Source organism: Mytilus trossulus, chromosome 14 (genome assembly GCF_036588685.1).
Source record: "Mytilus trossulus isolate FHL-02 chromosome 14, PNRI_Mtr1.1.1.hap1, whole genome shotgun sequence".
Classification (NCBI taxonomy): domain Eukaryota; kingdom Metazoa; phylum Mollusca; class Bivalvia; order Mytilida; family Mytilidae; genus Mytilus; species Mytilus trossulus.
Genome location: NC_086386.1, coordinates 47,507,399 through 47,520,776, shown reverse-complemented (window position 1 = coordinate 47,520,776; position 13,378 = coordinate 47,507,399). Strand labels below are relative to the sequence as shown.

At 32.8% G+C, this 13,378-nt stretch overlaps 2 protein-coding genes across 2 annotated transcripts; one reads left to right on the top strand and one right to left on the bottom strand.

The window, feature by feature from the left end:
- Window positions 1–385: 385 nt before the first annotated feature.
- On the bottom strand, window positions 386–3,900 carry LOC134696356 (uncharacterized). Its single transcript, XM_063558084.1, has 3 exons — window positions 3,736–3,900; window positions 1,980–2,333; window positions 386–884 (listed from the first exon to the last, which is right to left on the bottom strand). Exons 1-3 carry the CDS (start codon window positions 3,824–3,826, stop codon window positions 616–618), a joined length of 714 nt encoding a protein of 237 aa, XP_063414154.1. The 5' UTR covers window positions 3,827–3,900; the 3' UTR covers window positions 386–615.
- Window positions 3,901–3,923: 23 nt separating this feature from the next.
- Window positions 3,924–9,503, top strand: LOC134696355 (uncharacterized). Its single transcript, XM_063558083.1, has 4 exons — window positions 3,924–4,171; window positions 5,407–5,769; window positions 7,662–7,955; window positions 9,403–9,503. The coding sequence occupies exons 1-4, from the start codon at window positions 3,928–3,930 to the stop codon at window positions 9,501–9,503; spliced, it is 1,002 nt and encodes a 333-aa protein (XP_063414153.1). The 5' UTR covers window positions 3,924–3,927.
- The last annotated feature ends 3,875 nt before the right edge of the window (window positions 9,504–13,378 follow it).

Below are 13,378 nucleotides of genomic sequence, written 5' to 3'. Positions count from 1 at the left end.
CTTTAGCTACATACTCATTGAAATCTGCTGTAACGGACTCTAATGAAATTCGTCACTATTTAAACAAGAGTAGATCATGTTAACCATTTCAAAAAAAGTATCAAGAACTCAAAGATTTCTTTATTTTTTTTAAAATATTATCCACTTAACCTCATAAGTTGAAAGTAAAATGACATTAACAAATAAGATCAAGAGACAAGCAGAACGTAAAATAGAAAGCTAAAGACCGACCAACATGAACCCGACCAAAACCTGTGAGTGAAAGCATGCAGATTCTACCAAACATGCGTCATCAGTTTGTGTGCTGCTAGTACAAATTCGATGACAAATCTATGGTTATTTTTTAGAATGCGTATGTACTGTGTAAATGATGAAACACTTTCCATATTGCGTATTCATTTATTTGGTAATTACAATTTATTATTATATACAAAAGTATGGATAAAACAGATAAATTAACATTAAGAAGAATGAGTTATGGAAAAATAGAGTTTGCGTAACAGCATGCTCAGGTAACTTTAATTTGCTAAGACATAAAAGCATACAAGAAAAAAAGTCAGATACAAATCATTAATCATTTGAATCTAATATATATCTTTTACAAAAAAAAAATGATCACTCATCGGGTATATCAGGTAAATCGTCCATTGGATTCCGAAAGTGGGCTCGTTTTATCCATTGAAACTTCGACTTATTTGGTTGGTCTTTAGGCTTTCCGAGTGCGCCATTTTCTTTAAGTTTGTATTTTCGCATTTTGAAACCAATAGGAACTCGTTGATCTATTTCTACTCTGTCCGTTTCATTACCTATTCCGACGGTCACTGCTATTTTGTCTGCATAGCATACCTCGTATACCAGATATATCTTGTTTACATACTGAAATCCTAAAATAATACAACAAATAATACAACAAATAATACTTGAATAACAAACCATACTCGAATAACAAACAATACTTGAATTTTAAACAATACTTGAATATTAACCAACATTTGAATATCAAACAACATTTGAATGCTAAACAATACTTGAATGCTAAACAATTATATTTGAATAAGAATCAAAACTTGAATAACTGGAATAACTGGAAAAGCAAACAATTGTTTAAACACTAAAAGAAACTTGAATAACAAATAAATAGCTGAATAAATAATTAAACAATAGTTGAATAACAAAAAATACTTGAATATCAACTATACTTGAATATTATAGTACAAGAATCTAAGATGTGAACTAATACTGTTGGATCAAATATTCTAAAACCTTTAATCCGTTAGGTAGAAATTCTGTAATAATTATTACAAAATATTTGTTTCATTTGAAAGGAACTTATACAGTTCATGACAAAAAGGATCACAGCATTCACCTTCCTTCCCATGGAAAATAGATAGAATTAAGAAAGAATGTTTAACTTATATTTTGTCCCCCAAACCCCAAAATCACATATTAAGTCCCTTAACAATAATCTAAGCACAGTTATATTTTAGTTGTCAGATCAAATCATAGATGCAGACATAAAATGAAATTAAAAAAAATTTGTTTCGAATTTTCGAAAAATACACCGTATGAACCTTGGTATGACCAGAAGAATCTAAATAAAAGTTCAGTTAAATATAACACGTGTTTTTATCTCTGATCTTTAGTTCTGTAAAAGAAAGTACATATATATAAAAAAATTAGACACATTTTTAGTATCGTAATACACTATTAGTGATATTATTAAATGTGTTAGTGCTCTTAACTGAACATTTGTAAAACAACTATATAAGAATACTCCTCTTATTTCTGTTGGAAACAACGTTAAACTATTGAAAAAAACAAACATATTCTTTATCTTTTTAAGTTAACCAACCGCTTCCATCTACCTTTAAAAAAGAAATGGGTGCCTGCTCCACACGCCTATGGCTATATTTTTAAAACTTACGTCTTCTTGTAGTGCCTATACCTTAATTGAATCCTTGCCCGATTTATTTACTAACCTCTTTCATCCAATCCAACCGTGACATCATCCTCTCCAGGGATGTTCTCCATGGTGTATCGTTCACATGCATCTATCTCAACTGTCACAGTTTTACGTAGCTTATTTTTTAAAGCTGTCTCCTCGAATGTAAACGTTGGATTCATTCGATCTGAGGCCTTCTTTGTTTTGGGCCATTCCTTGAGATTTGTATCTTTTGGGTCGTCAATAAAATCTTTAAGCCTTCCAATTGTTATAATTCCGGGTCTTACACCTTTCAGTCTTTCCATTTTAGAAAGTGATTCTTTGACTATTATAGAACCATGATCGTAATACTGTGCATCCATCAAATACGGTATAGGAATTACTCCAGGTCCTATATGAAATTGTTTGAAAAATATTTATATTAAATACCAGCAAAAAATATATGTTATATAAAATAAGGCTTTGCACGTTGTTGAAGTCCGTGTAGTGTCCTATGGCTATAGCTGAGAGGAGGTAACTGGTGATAGCTGAGACAGCAAACCAACAGCTCGAGAAAGAAAAAAATAATAATCTAGCAAACCAGCCAGGATATTACTTTTTTGTTCTTTTCTTGTAGCACTGATACACTCCAATACTTTTAGCAGTAATAATATCTCTCTATTCTCTTATTTAAACTTTTAAAAAGTTCATATATCTATACATGAAACCGTCTTTTAACACTTCGACGTGTGTGTTTTTTTAAAGGTTGTAAATGTATGAAATATCTTTCATCACAGTTTATGAAGTAAATGCAAGTGTCTGCAAAAAGGACAAGATTTTGTCTTTTGTTGTTCCATATACATCATCAGAGGCTAATCCAGCTATTTTTTAAAAGGGAGGGGTTTCCAATCCAGGATTAAAAGGGGGGCAAACCATATATATGTTTCTAATCAAATACATTGATTGTTCCAAAATAGATTTATCCAACACTGATCATTTCCATAGGAAATAATCTCATCATAGATACCAGGAATAAATTTAGTATATACGCCAGAAGCCCGTTTCGTCTACTAAAGACTCATCAGTGACGCTCGAATCCAAAACAGTTTAAAATGCCAAATAAAGTACGAAGTTGAAGAGCATTGAGAACCAAGATTCCTAAAAGTTTTGCCAAATACAGCTAAGTTAATCTATGCCTGAGGTAGAAAAGCCTTAGTATTTCAAAATATACATTCAGTATAAATTCTCTGGTATACATTACCTTAGTTATATCGCAGCAACATTTGTTTGTATAAAAACATCAATCACACATGTTTTATAATATATTTCTTTTAAAAACAATTGGGTTTGTCATCTCTATCGTTAACATAATGCCTTTTTATATGTTTAAAAGAAATGAAATTCCGTTTATGTCTTTCAGAGACAAGAATAAGACTGTTAAATGATTCTGTCAGAATTAACAATGTAATATACTAAAACAAAGCAAAATAACGCTTAAAAATGAAATGACTCATGTGTGGAAATTCATTTTCGGTCGGCGAACGCGTATAGTATAATACAATTATTAAAACGATTAATATCTTCAAGTCCATGTATAGTTTTAAAAAATTTAAAGATTAGAAAATTTAATAGCACATGTTAGTACATAAAAACATTAAGGATACTATTTATAATAACAACAGCAAAACCATAAAATTTGTAACAAATAAAAAATGCACGGGATGAAAATTTTATACAACGAAAATTTCCCATCACTTGTTTTTTTAAAAATGCAGTAAATATTAATAAAAAATGTGTATTTTTGCGTTTCTTACCCATAAGTTGAGCTGCCACAATATTTCTAACCATAGGCCAGACTGCCCTGGCATCGCATTCCGTAATACTTTTGTACAACTTTGAATCCATTTCAAGCCATTCGATTCTTCCGTGTAGTATTGAAGGAATCACCAACGTTGTCAAGTATGTTTGTGACGTTGGTATACTACTAACGTTTCTATGTCTATTCTATGACGTTCCCGAGAAAATTTTATGTGACTGTCGTTAGTGCACAAGTAATGTCGTTTAGAGAACTCTGGCGATATTCATTAGCTAGACCTATTATTTCTGAACACATTCCCAATATATTTACCAATGTACTTGGTGTAAGTCATGGTGGCATGACATGGAAAACCTATAAGCAATTATCAGGAAATCATATAGAACAAAATGCCTGGAATAGCATCTCTGACAAAGTTTCCAAAGCAGTAGCCGGTGAGTAAATTTAAAAAGTTAATGTTCCATTATAAACTACTGTGTTGTTATTCAACAGATGCATCAGTCGATAATTCAAATTTGAGATCTAATGATCACAATTTTAAAAGCGAATTTTCAAATACATATTCGGACTTCAAAATTCGAGATACGAAATTCGATGTATCCGAATATTGCAATTAAAACTGCTTTGTGTATAAATAAAAAGCTTTAAAGTCGATGACATATAATTTCGTAAATTATTAATAAACTGATGCTCTCAATCTGATAACACATACCGAATCAGCTTTTACTACTGTAACAATGAAAGCACTTTTCAATACCTTCACTTGGATGAGGAAAGTCAAAACTTTGTTTAACCAAAGATTCAGAAAACATTGAGAAGTACATAACAGCAAAATGAAACTCATATTATGTTCTTATGTTGTACCGTTACACCACTTTGGTGTACATCATTTTGTTACAAATTAGGCCGTTAGTCATCTCAACTGGATTGTTCCATACTTTTCTTGTGGGGGCCTTTTAATAGCCAACTTAACGGTATTGGTTTTCTCATTATTGAAAGCCGTATGGTAGACTATAATTGCTTATATTCACTCAATTGGATAATCCATGGACTTGGTCACTCTCTAGTTACATTTCAGTTGATTTTGTTTTACCTCGAAAGAGACAAGTATTGTCGAAATGCGCATATGGTGCAGACAAAATGGTACCGTTAATGTTATTTCACATCCTAAAATGAACTTGTTACTTTAAATATTTAATTATAAATCTCAAATTTTGAATTAAAGATTACGAATTCGAATTGCGAATTTCTATATTTTGAGTCCAAATTTCAAATCTAAGATATTATTGAATTTGTAAATTGGGGTGATCCTTCATGAACGTATGAACTTGGGTACTATATACATGTATTGCGAATCAAACTTAAATTTGTTTTTCTTTCAGGTAAGGAACCACGCAAAATAACTTTGTAAAAGCCAATTCATATTTTTTAATAAAAGGAAAAGCATCTGCTGGATACTATTAAATAACTACTAAAATATTTGATGTGTATTCAATTGGATGTTCACTATACTAAGTAATTCTAGATTTAAAATAAAAATGAAAAGATAATGCAAACGTTAAAATCTTCTAGAAAAACTTAGATTTTTCTCCAAGCATGCGCACTTAAACTTTATCGCATTCCCAATGATCCGGCCTTTTTATGTAACATTATTTCTATACTTTGACAGGAAATGAAATAATTGCAAACCCTTTCTTGTCGTTCCTCGATGCACCATGCGAACCGGGATTACTGATCTTTCATCTCGACCGAACATTTAAAGAATGGATGAAAAGAGAGTCAACGCCTGCAATAGCTTCGGAACTCATTTGGGATTTCTATCCCCGATGGGCAGGCGCAGAACAAGTTAAATCGATGGAAACAGAAATATGCGATGAAGATCCAAACTTTCGGTTTCATCATGAGAGTTCATTAAAACCGCGGGAAAATGGAAAAGAAAAAAAGATCATCATAGATGCGTTTGGAAAAACAGTAAAACAGTTGAAAGATGTTCAAGATATGAAAAACAGAATCATCAACATGGAACTATTCGGTATGTTTCTTCTTTACAACTAATGTAGGGTTTTATGTTGCTTCTGTATATTGATTATTAAGTGTGATGTGCCGTTGTTTAATTTTCAGTGTAATGATCCGTTGTTTGAGTATCTAGTGCAATGATTCGTTTTTTGAATACTTAGTGCAATGATCCTTTGTTTGATAAGCTAGTGCAATGATCCGTTGTTTAATTATCTAGTGCAATGATCCGTTGTTTGAAGACTTAGTGCAATGATCCGTCGTTTGATTATCTTTTGCAATGATCCGTTGTTTGATTATCTATTGCAATGATCCGTTGTTTGATTAGCTAGTGCAATGGTCCGTTGTTTGATTATCTAGTGCAATGGTCCGTTGTTTGATTATCTAGTGCAATGATCCGTTGTTTGATTATCTATTGCAATGATCCGTTGTTTGATTATCTATTGCAATGATCCGTTGTTTGATTATCTATTGCAATGATCCGTTGTTTGATTATCTAGTGCAATGATCCGTTGTTTGATTATCTAGTGCAATGATCCGTTGTTTCATTATCTAGTGCAATGATCCGTTGTTTAATTATCTATTGCAATGATCCGTTGTTTGATTATCAATTGCAATGATCCGTTGTTTGGTAATCTATTGCAATGATCCGTTGTTTGGTAATCTATTGCAAGGATCCTTTGTTTGATTAGTTGGTGCAGTGATTCTTTGTTTGATTATTTAGTGTAATGATCCGTTATATGATTATTCATTGTTAAGGTTCGTTGTTTGATTATTTAGTGCAGTGATCCGTTTTTTTATATACATTGCATTATTGAGTGTAATGGTCCGTTTGTTTTATTATTTAGTACAGTGATCCCCCTTTTTTTTCAATACAATGATCCGTTCTTTTATTATTTAATGCAATGATTCGTTGTTTAAATATCTAGTATTTTAACAAGACATTTTGAAAATCGAATATAATATATTGAGCATATAAAAAAAAGAAGATGTGGTATGATTGCCAATGAGACAACTATCCACAAAAGACCAAAATGACACAAACATGAACAACTATAGGTCACCGTACAGTCTTCAACAATGAGCAAAGTCCATACTGCATAGTCAGCTATAAAAGGCCCCGACAATACAATGTAAAACAATTCAAAGGAGAAAACTAACGGCCTTATTTATGTAAAAAAATGAAAGAAAAAAACAAATATGTAACACATAAACAAACGACAACCACTGAATTACAGGCTCCTGACTTGTGACAGGCACATACATTAATAATGTGGCGGGCTTAAACATGTTAGCGGGATCCCCCCCACCCCCTAACCTGGGACAGTGGTAACACAGTACAACATAAGAAAGAACTATAAAAATCAGTTGAAAAAGGCTTAACTCATCAGATTGACAAAATTACAAGTGGACGTGGCCGTGTACTTAACATCCTGACACAAAAAGACACAATGAACAGATCTGAGAGTACTCACAGTTATCTGAAAATCTATTTATAACTATTCTTCCGGATCACCTGAGATCACTCCCAGTTTTTGTTCGGGTTTGTTTTGCTCAATCTTTATTAGTTTACCATGTTGTGTTTTGTGTACTGTTGTTTGTCTTTTCGTCGTTTTTTGTTTTGTTTTCCCCTATGGTATTGTCAATTTGTCTTGACTTCTGAGCTTGAATATCCCTTTGAACCTTTCGCTGATGTTTCTCGTGCCAATTCAAAGATTGGACTATATATATATATATATATGATCACCAAAGCAACTTAGTTAAGCTGTGCATGATTCAAACTTTGAACAAGACACTGTTTTGAGATCACCAGAGTACGGGTTGCAACGCATTGATACAAACAAAAAATGGCGCATGTAAATAAGCAACAATTTTTATTCTGTTGAACAATCATGTTAGTTTTTTTTACAGAAGACTCCATCTTTGACGACGTATACGTCTATGTAGTAGACAAAGTGTACTATGTAGATAGATTTGAACTGAAGATATTAATCGACGGCGAGGTCAAATCCAGTCGATCTGAGACAAGCAGGTTCCCAGTCGGCTTCACAGTGAGGAGAGTTAGAATTGGATGGAACGATTTTGAAGCCAGATGTATAAAAAGAGTGTCTAAAAAATCTTTTACAAAAATGAGCGTGTCGTGGATCCAAAGATCAAGGTTTTGGTATTACTTCAGACAGGGGATTGCAAATTGTGAAAAATATGGTAAGCTTGTTTTAAATGATTGGTAAGTTTTTGTATGGTATTGAACGTGTCAGACACACAAGGTGAAAATCTCTATCATATCTTGTCGGATCCTTTTAAAGGTGACATACAGTATGGATTTTCTTCATTGTTGAAGGACGTACGATCACCTATTGTTCATTTGGACTCTGTGATATAGCGGTCTCATTGGATATCATTCTACTTCTTATTACTTTGTAGTCATAGAAGCTACTGGTAAATTTTGTATCACTAAACAACTTATTACTAGTTTTTTTTATGAAAGATTACTTGGAAGAGATTAAATGTGTTTGTTATCAATAACTGTTAAATGAACTTTAAGGATGAATTGCCTGGAAATACTGGTAAACTAATACATGTACTAGTTAGATTATTTCGTTTTATAAAACAGCTGATCAATCTTCCCGTTGTATTTGTTAATTTTCGTAGTTGTACATTTAGATATAAATCTCCAAAAAAACGATATTTTATTTTTTTCTTTCTAAATCAGTTTAGTTCATTTATCATTTGTGTTAAGGTTCAAGTAAAACATTCATCACATCTGTAAAACAAGTACATGTTGAGAACATCAAAAAGTATCCGAAGAACAGATTTATACATTTATTCTGACATTTTATTAAAAAATCTACAGTCAGTTTTACTCAACTATGCTTTATAAACATAATGTAACAAATGATCAAATGCAGTTTATTTCTTGTTATGCCCCACCTACGATAGTAGAGGGGCATTATGTTTTCTGGTCTGTGCCTCCGTTCGTCCGTTCATTTGTTCGTTCATTCGACCATTCGTCCGTTCGTTCGTCCCGCTTCAGTTTAAAGTTTTTGGTCTAGGTAGTTTTTGATGAAGTTGAAGTCCAATCAATTTGAAACTTAGTACACATGTTAACTATGATATGATCTTTCTAATTTAAATGTCAAATTAAAATATTGACCCCAATTTCATGGTCCAGTGAACATGTAAAATGATAGTGCTAGTGAGGCATCCGTGTACTATGGACACATTCTTGTTGTTTTTTAATTTAAAATGGAAGTGTGAAATTTTTACATTTTCCAGTATAAATTAACCTCTTGTCCGAAATCGAACCGTCAGAATTGAAAAACCTGAGAAGTAAATGTAGACCAAAAAATATCTCGTTTGAATTGTTTTCATTTGTCATTTTAGCGTCTTTTATAGCTTGTTATGCAGTATGAGTTTAGCTCATTGTTTAATGCCATTACTGCTACCTACAGTTGCTATAAACCTTCTACGCCATTTGTTGTCTGATGGAGAGTTGTCTCATTAGCAATCATAATGCATCTTCTTGTCTTATCTTCATAAAAAAATATGTAAATAGTGTGTAAAGCTGATTTGTAATCTAGCACGCTTGAACTGACATTCCATACCAAAACTTGCATCTTCGTTAACATCATTGTGTTTTTATTTGCTTTAGGTAGTGGTGCAGGAGATTATCCAAGGATTACCAGTCTACTAGACCACTTTAACATACCAAACTTCGGAGTACAAGAACGAGATCATGACGAGATCGGATAAATGTTACCAGCTTATCTACTCCACGAATACATTTTTTGAAGACCTCCTGAGTGTTATTAGGTTCGCCACCTACAAGGTCCGAAATGTTCAAAACATTTTAAAGGTATTTTTATTACCCCCAAAACAAATAACTGTGATGAAACTGTTTTGAACTGTATTGTTTTAAGAATATACTATTATGATATTTCCATGGAATAAAAAATAAACAGAGATTCAATTATTGTATTTGATTTGTGATAGCCTTTATCAGTTAAAGTGTACCAGATAACTAATGTTTTGACTTGCTTACATTTTAGACATGATATGTTTTAACATCATGATGCCATCATAAATAACAATGTGTTGGTTTTTTTTGTTCTGCATTAACATAGCGTTCCATATATCTGTCTTTTATTTCCTCAAATAATGAAGAGCATAAGTCAGATCGATAGTTGAAGTTAAGTTGGAAAATAGGACAGTATATTTACAAACAATATATCAAAAAAATAACCTTAACAAAAATACATAAACATGAAGAATGCGTAACAAGAGAAGAAAATTAAACGTTCATCAGTCTAAGAAAGTAGCAATGTTCACAAAGTTGAATCTTTTAAATATGTAGAAATTGTTCCATACTTCCATTTCAAGTCGCACACATCCAGTATAGAGTATATGTTTGTGATGCAGGCCTTTTGAAACATAGTTCGTTCATCTTCGTCTAGATCGGAGTCTGTATGACATGATAAGATGCATATGCTAAAAAGTCTTCGTCAGTTAAACCAAGGAGGTTATATGAGGTTAAACTATGAAGAGAAGCACTAAATTCGATTGGACCTATATCTATTAAATAACACTAAAACTTATCCCTTTTTGACTGGAAAGTTTCACAAGAGAGTACGATGTGAATTTGCTATTTTAGATTGTGATGTTCCTTTGGCACCATCTTACGGTGTTTATATTTCACAACTTGTTCGCTATGCCCGTGTCTGTTGTGACGTTTTTGATTTTAACGAACGCAAACTATGTATTAATGGTAAATTGTTAAACCAGGGATATCGTTACCATAAATTACTCAAAACCTTAATTTTTCCATAGATATAAAGATTTGGTTTTGAAGTTTGGTTGTACCTGTAGAAAACTTATTTCAAACGGGATAGCACATCCTCATTTTTACGGAAATGTTGTTAACCGTGCCCGGAAATTTAGAAATGATCCATGTAAACTTATTGCTCCTTTAAATAAACTTACTCTAAAAGGTTACCTATTCAACACTGTAAAAAGATCATTGAATGTTGTTTTTATTGGTATAAATATTGATTTTGTTATCAGTAGATTAAAAGCTAACTAAATATTACTCGTATGTTATATACATATACATTTTCATGGATCTACACTCTGACGATACCGGTAACTTAGTATTGCACAAGGTCATGTTTTTCTCTGTCTGTTTATGACGTCTTTACACTTAATCCATTGTATGTTGGATGTGTACGGATTGAGTGTTTAGTCTTACAGGCATGATTTTTTATTAGTTGTTAGTGGCTTTGAACTAGCTGTCAGATAACTGCGAGTACTCTCAGATCTGTTTATTGTGTCTTTTTGTGTCGGGATGTATAAGTACCCTGCCACGTCCACTTTTTTTGTGTCTATCTGATGAGTTAAGTCTTTTTTAACTAATTTTAATAGTTTGTTTCTTATGTTATACTGTTATACCACTGTCCTAGGTTAGGGGGAGGGTTGGGATCCCGCTAACATGTTTAACCCCGCCACATTATTGATGTATGTGCCTGTCCCAAGTCAGGAGCCTGTAATTCAGTGGTTGTCGTTTGTTTTATATGTGTTAATTATTTGTTTTTCGTTCATTTTTTTCACATAAATAAGGCCGTTAGTTTTCTCGTTTGAATTGTTTTACATTGTCTTATCGGGGCCTTTTATAGCTGACTATGCGGTTTGGGCTTTGCTCATTGTTGAAAGCCGTACGGTGACCTATAGTTGTTAATGTTTGTGTCATTTTGGTCTTTTTTGGATAGTTGTCTCATTGGCAATCATACCACATCTTCTTTTTTATATAATGGATGTGTTGGAAAAGAGGGACAAATTATACCAGAGGAACAGTCAAAGTCATAAATCGAAATTAAACTGACAACGTCATGGCTAAAAAAGAAAAAGACAAACAGACAAACAATAGTACACATGACACAACATAGAAAACTATAAGCAACATGAACCCTACCAAAAACTAGGGGTGATCATGATCTACTGCACTGTCATCTTTGTCATAATTGAAGGGGAATAATTGTCGAATGATTCGCATTTTAGAACCGACAGCGTGCTCAATTACTGAAAATCCAGTTTCGGTTCGGCGGAAAACATCATAAATTAGACAAGAGAACATAATTTCACTCTATTTCACTACGTTCAACCGTATACAACTTTTGTTAATGTCATCAAATTTGTTTTTTTCTTCTCTCTCTCATCTGTAAGCCAAAGTTTCCCAATCAATTCACTTCTTAATTGTCCATGAGCTTGTAAAAATAGGTAGAGGTGTTACAGTTTGAGCAGCTTAAAGTTGTTATTGCTCCAGCTTATTATTATTACAAACTTCACAGCCATATTCAAATAAAGTTCATTATGTGATCAACTTGTATTATAGATACAATAGATTACATTATTAACAGTTCGGCAGAAGCCCTATCTTATGTATTTGTATTACTTTGTACTTTAATAAACACAGAGAAGAATTTGATATTTGGCTGGTAAATTTTGGGTCAGGTCAGATGAGAATGAGAGGTGTTCCAAGGAAACGCTAATACTAGAAACGATGCATTTTGGTAGAACACCCCCTTGAAGAATGGTACGGTTACCATTTTGGTATATTAACAGGGGCTATTCCTTGCTCAATGTCGATTGTCATAAGTTAAAGAGGACGAAAACATGATATTTGAGATCGTTGTCTCTTTTATGTTAGCTACTTTTAAAGAAAGTGTAATGAATAATAGGTCGGTGCCTTTTAAAACATTGACTTGTAGGGTACATATTTGTACCCAGATATACGTTTGATAATATTGAAAATTCTAATAGTACTTTTCTCTCCATCTTTCCGCCAAAGTTTCTCACCCAAGTTCGTTGTAAATTATCGCCGAGCTTGTAAAAATTAATAAACACGTTACTATTTGGGTAGCTTAGAGCTGTAAATGGTCCACCGTTTTTGTTTAGGGACTATCTGTTTTGAATTTTCCATGGAGTTCAGTATTTTTGTGATTTTACTCTATGATACTGTATTGGACAAGTGTGCTAAAAAAGGGACAAAAGATACCAGAGGAACAGTCAAACTCATGAATCGAAAATAAACGGACAACACCATGGCTAAAAATGAAAAAGACAAACAGACAAACAATAGAACACATGACACAACAGAGAAAACTAAAGAATAAGCAACACGAACCCCACCAAAAACTAGGGGTGATCTCAGGTGCTACGGAAGGGTAATCAGATCCTACCATACATGTGGCACCCGTCGTGTTGCTTATGTGACAACAAACCGGCAAATAGTCTAATTCGATAGGTTACATTAATCAAAGAAGGGGATTGTAGTTACAACGTAAGGAACACATTCGATATTATTTGTGAAACGGTTATTCCATAACGATCAACCAGCTCGTGATGGCGTCCGCACAATTTACGAAGTAAAACTTATAGGGCACAAAGTTGCAACAGGAGGAAACGTTTGTTCCTCACGCCGGACAAATTTGTGCCAGTTGTGTATATTAGAGTAGTAAAATGATATAATAGTTTATTAAGAGAATATAAATTGCATTTGTATTTATTTAGTTTGTTGGCATAATTTTAAAGATATATATTATTTGATGAATTATAATTTTTCGTTTACTTTATAA

Excerpts from the sequence above, each read along its gene's own strand:
- LOC134696356 (XM_063558084.1), bottom strand. The coding sequence starts at position 3,826 with ATGGATTCAAAGTTGTACAAAAGTATTACGGAATGCGATGCCAGGGCA. Across the intron at positions 2,334-3,735 it reads TGTGGCAGCTCAACTTATGG|GACCTGGAGTAATTCCTATA; the intron begins GTAAGAAACGCA and ends AATTTCATATAG. Across the intron at positions 885-1,979 it reads GGTTGGATTGGATGAAAGAG|GATTTCAGTATGTAAACAAG; the intron begins GTTAGTAAATAA and ends GTATTATTTTAG.
- LOC134696355 (XM_063558083.1), top strand. The coding sequence starts at position 3,928 with ATGACGTTCCCGAGAAAATTTTATGTGACTGTCGTTAGTGCACAAGTA. Across the intron at positions 5,770-7,661 it reads CATCAACATGGAACTATTCG|AAGACTCCATCTTTGACGAC; the intron begins GTATGTTTCTTC and ends TTTTTTTTACAG. Across the intron at positions 7,956-9,402 it reads TGCAAATTGTGAAAAATATG|GTAGTGGTGCAGGAGATTAT; the intron begins GTAAGCTTGTTT and ends TATTTGCTTTAG.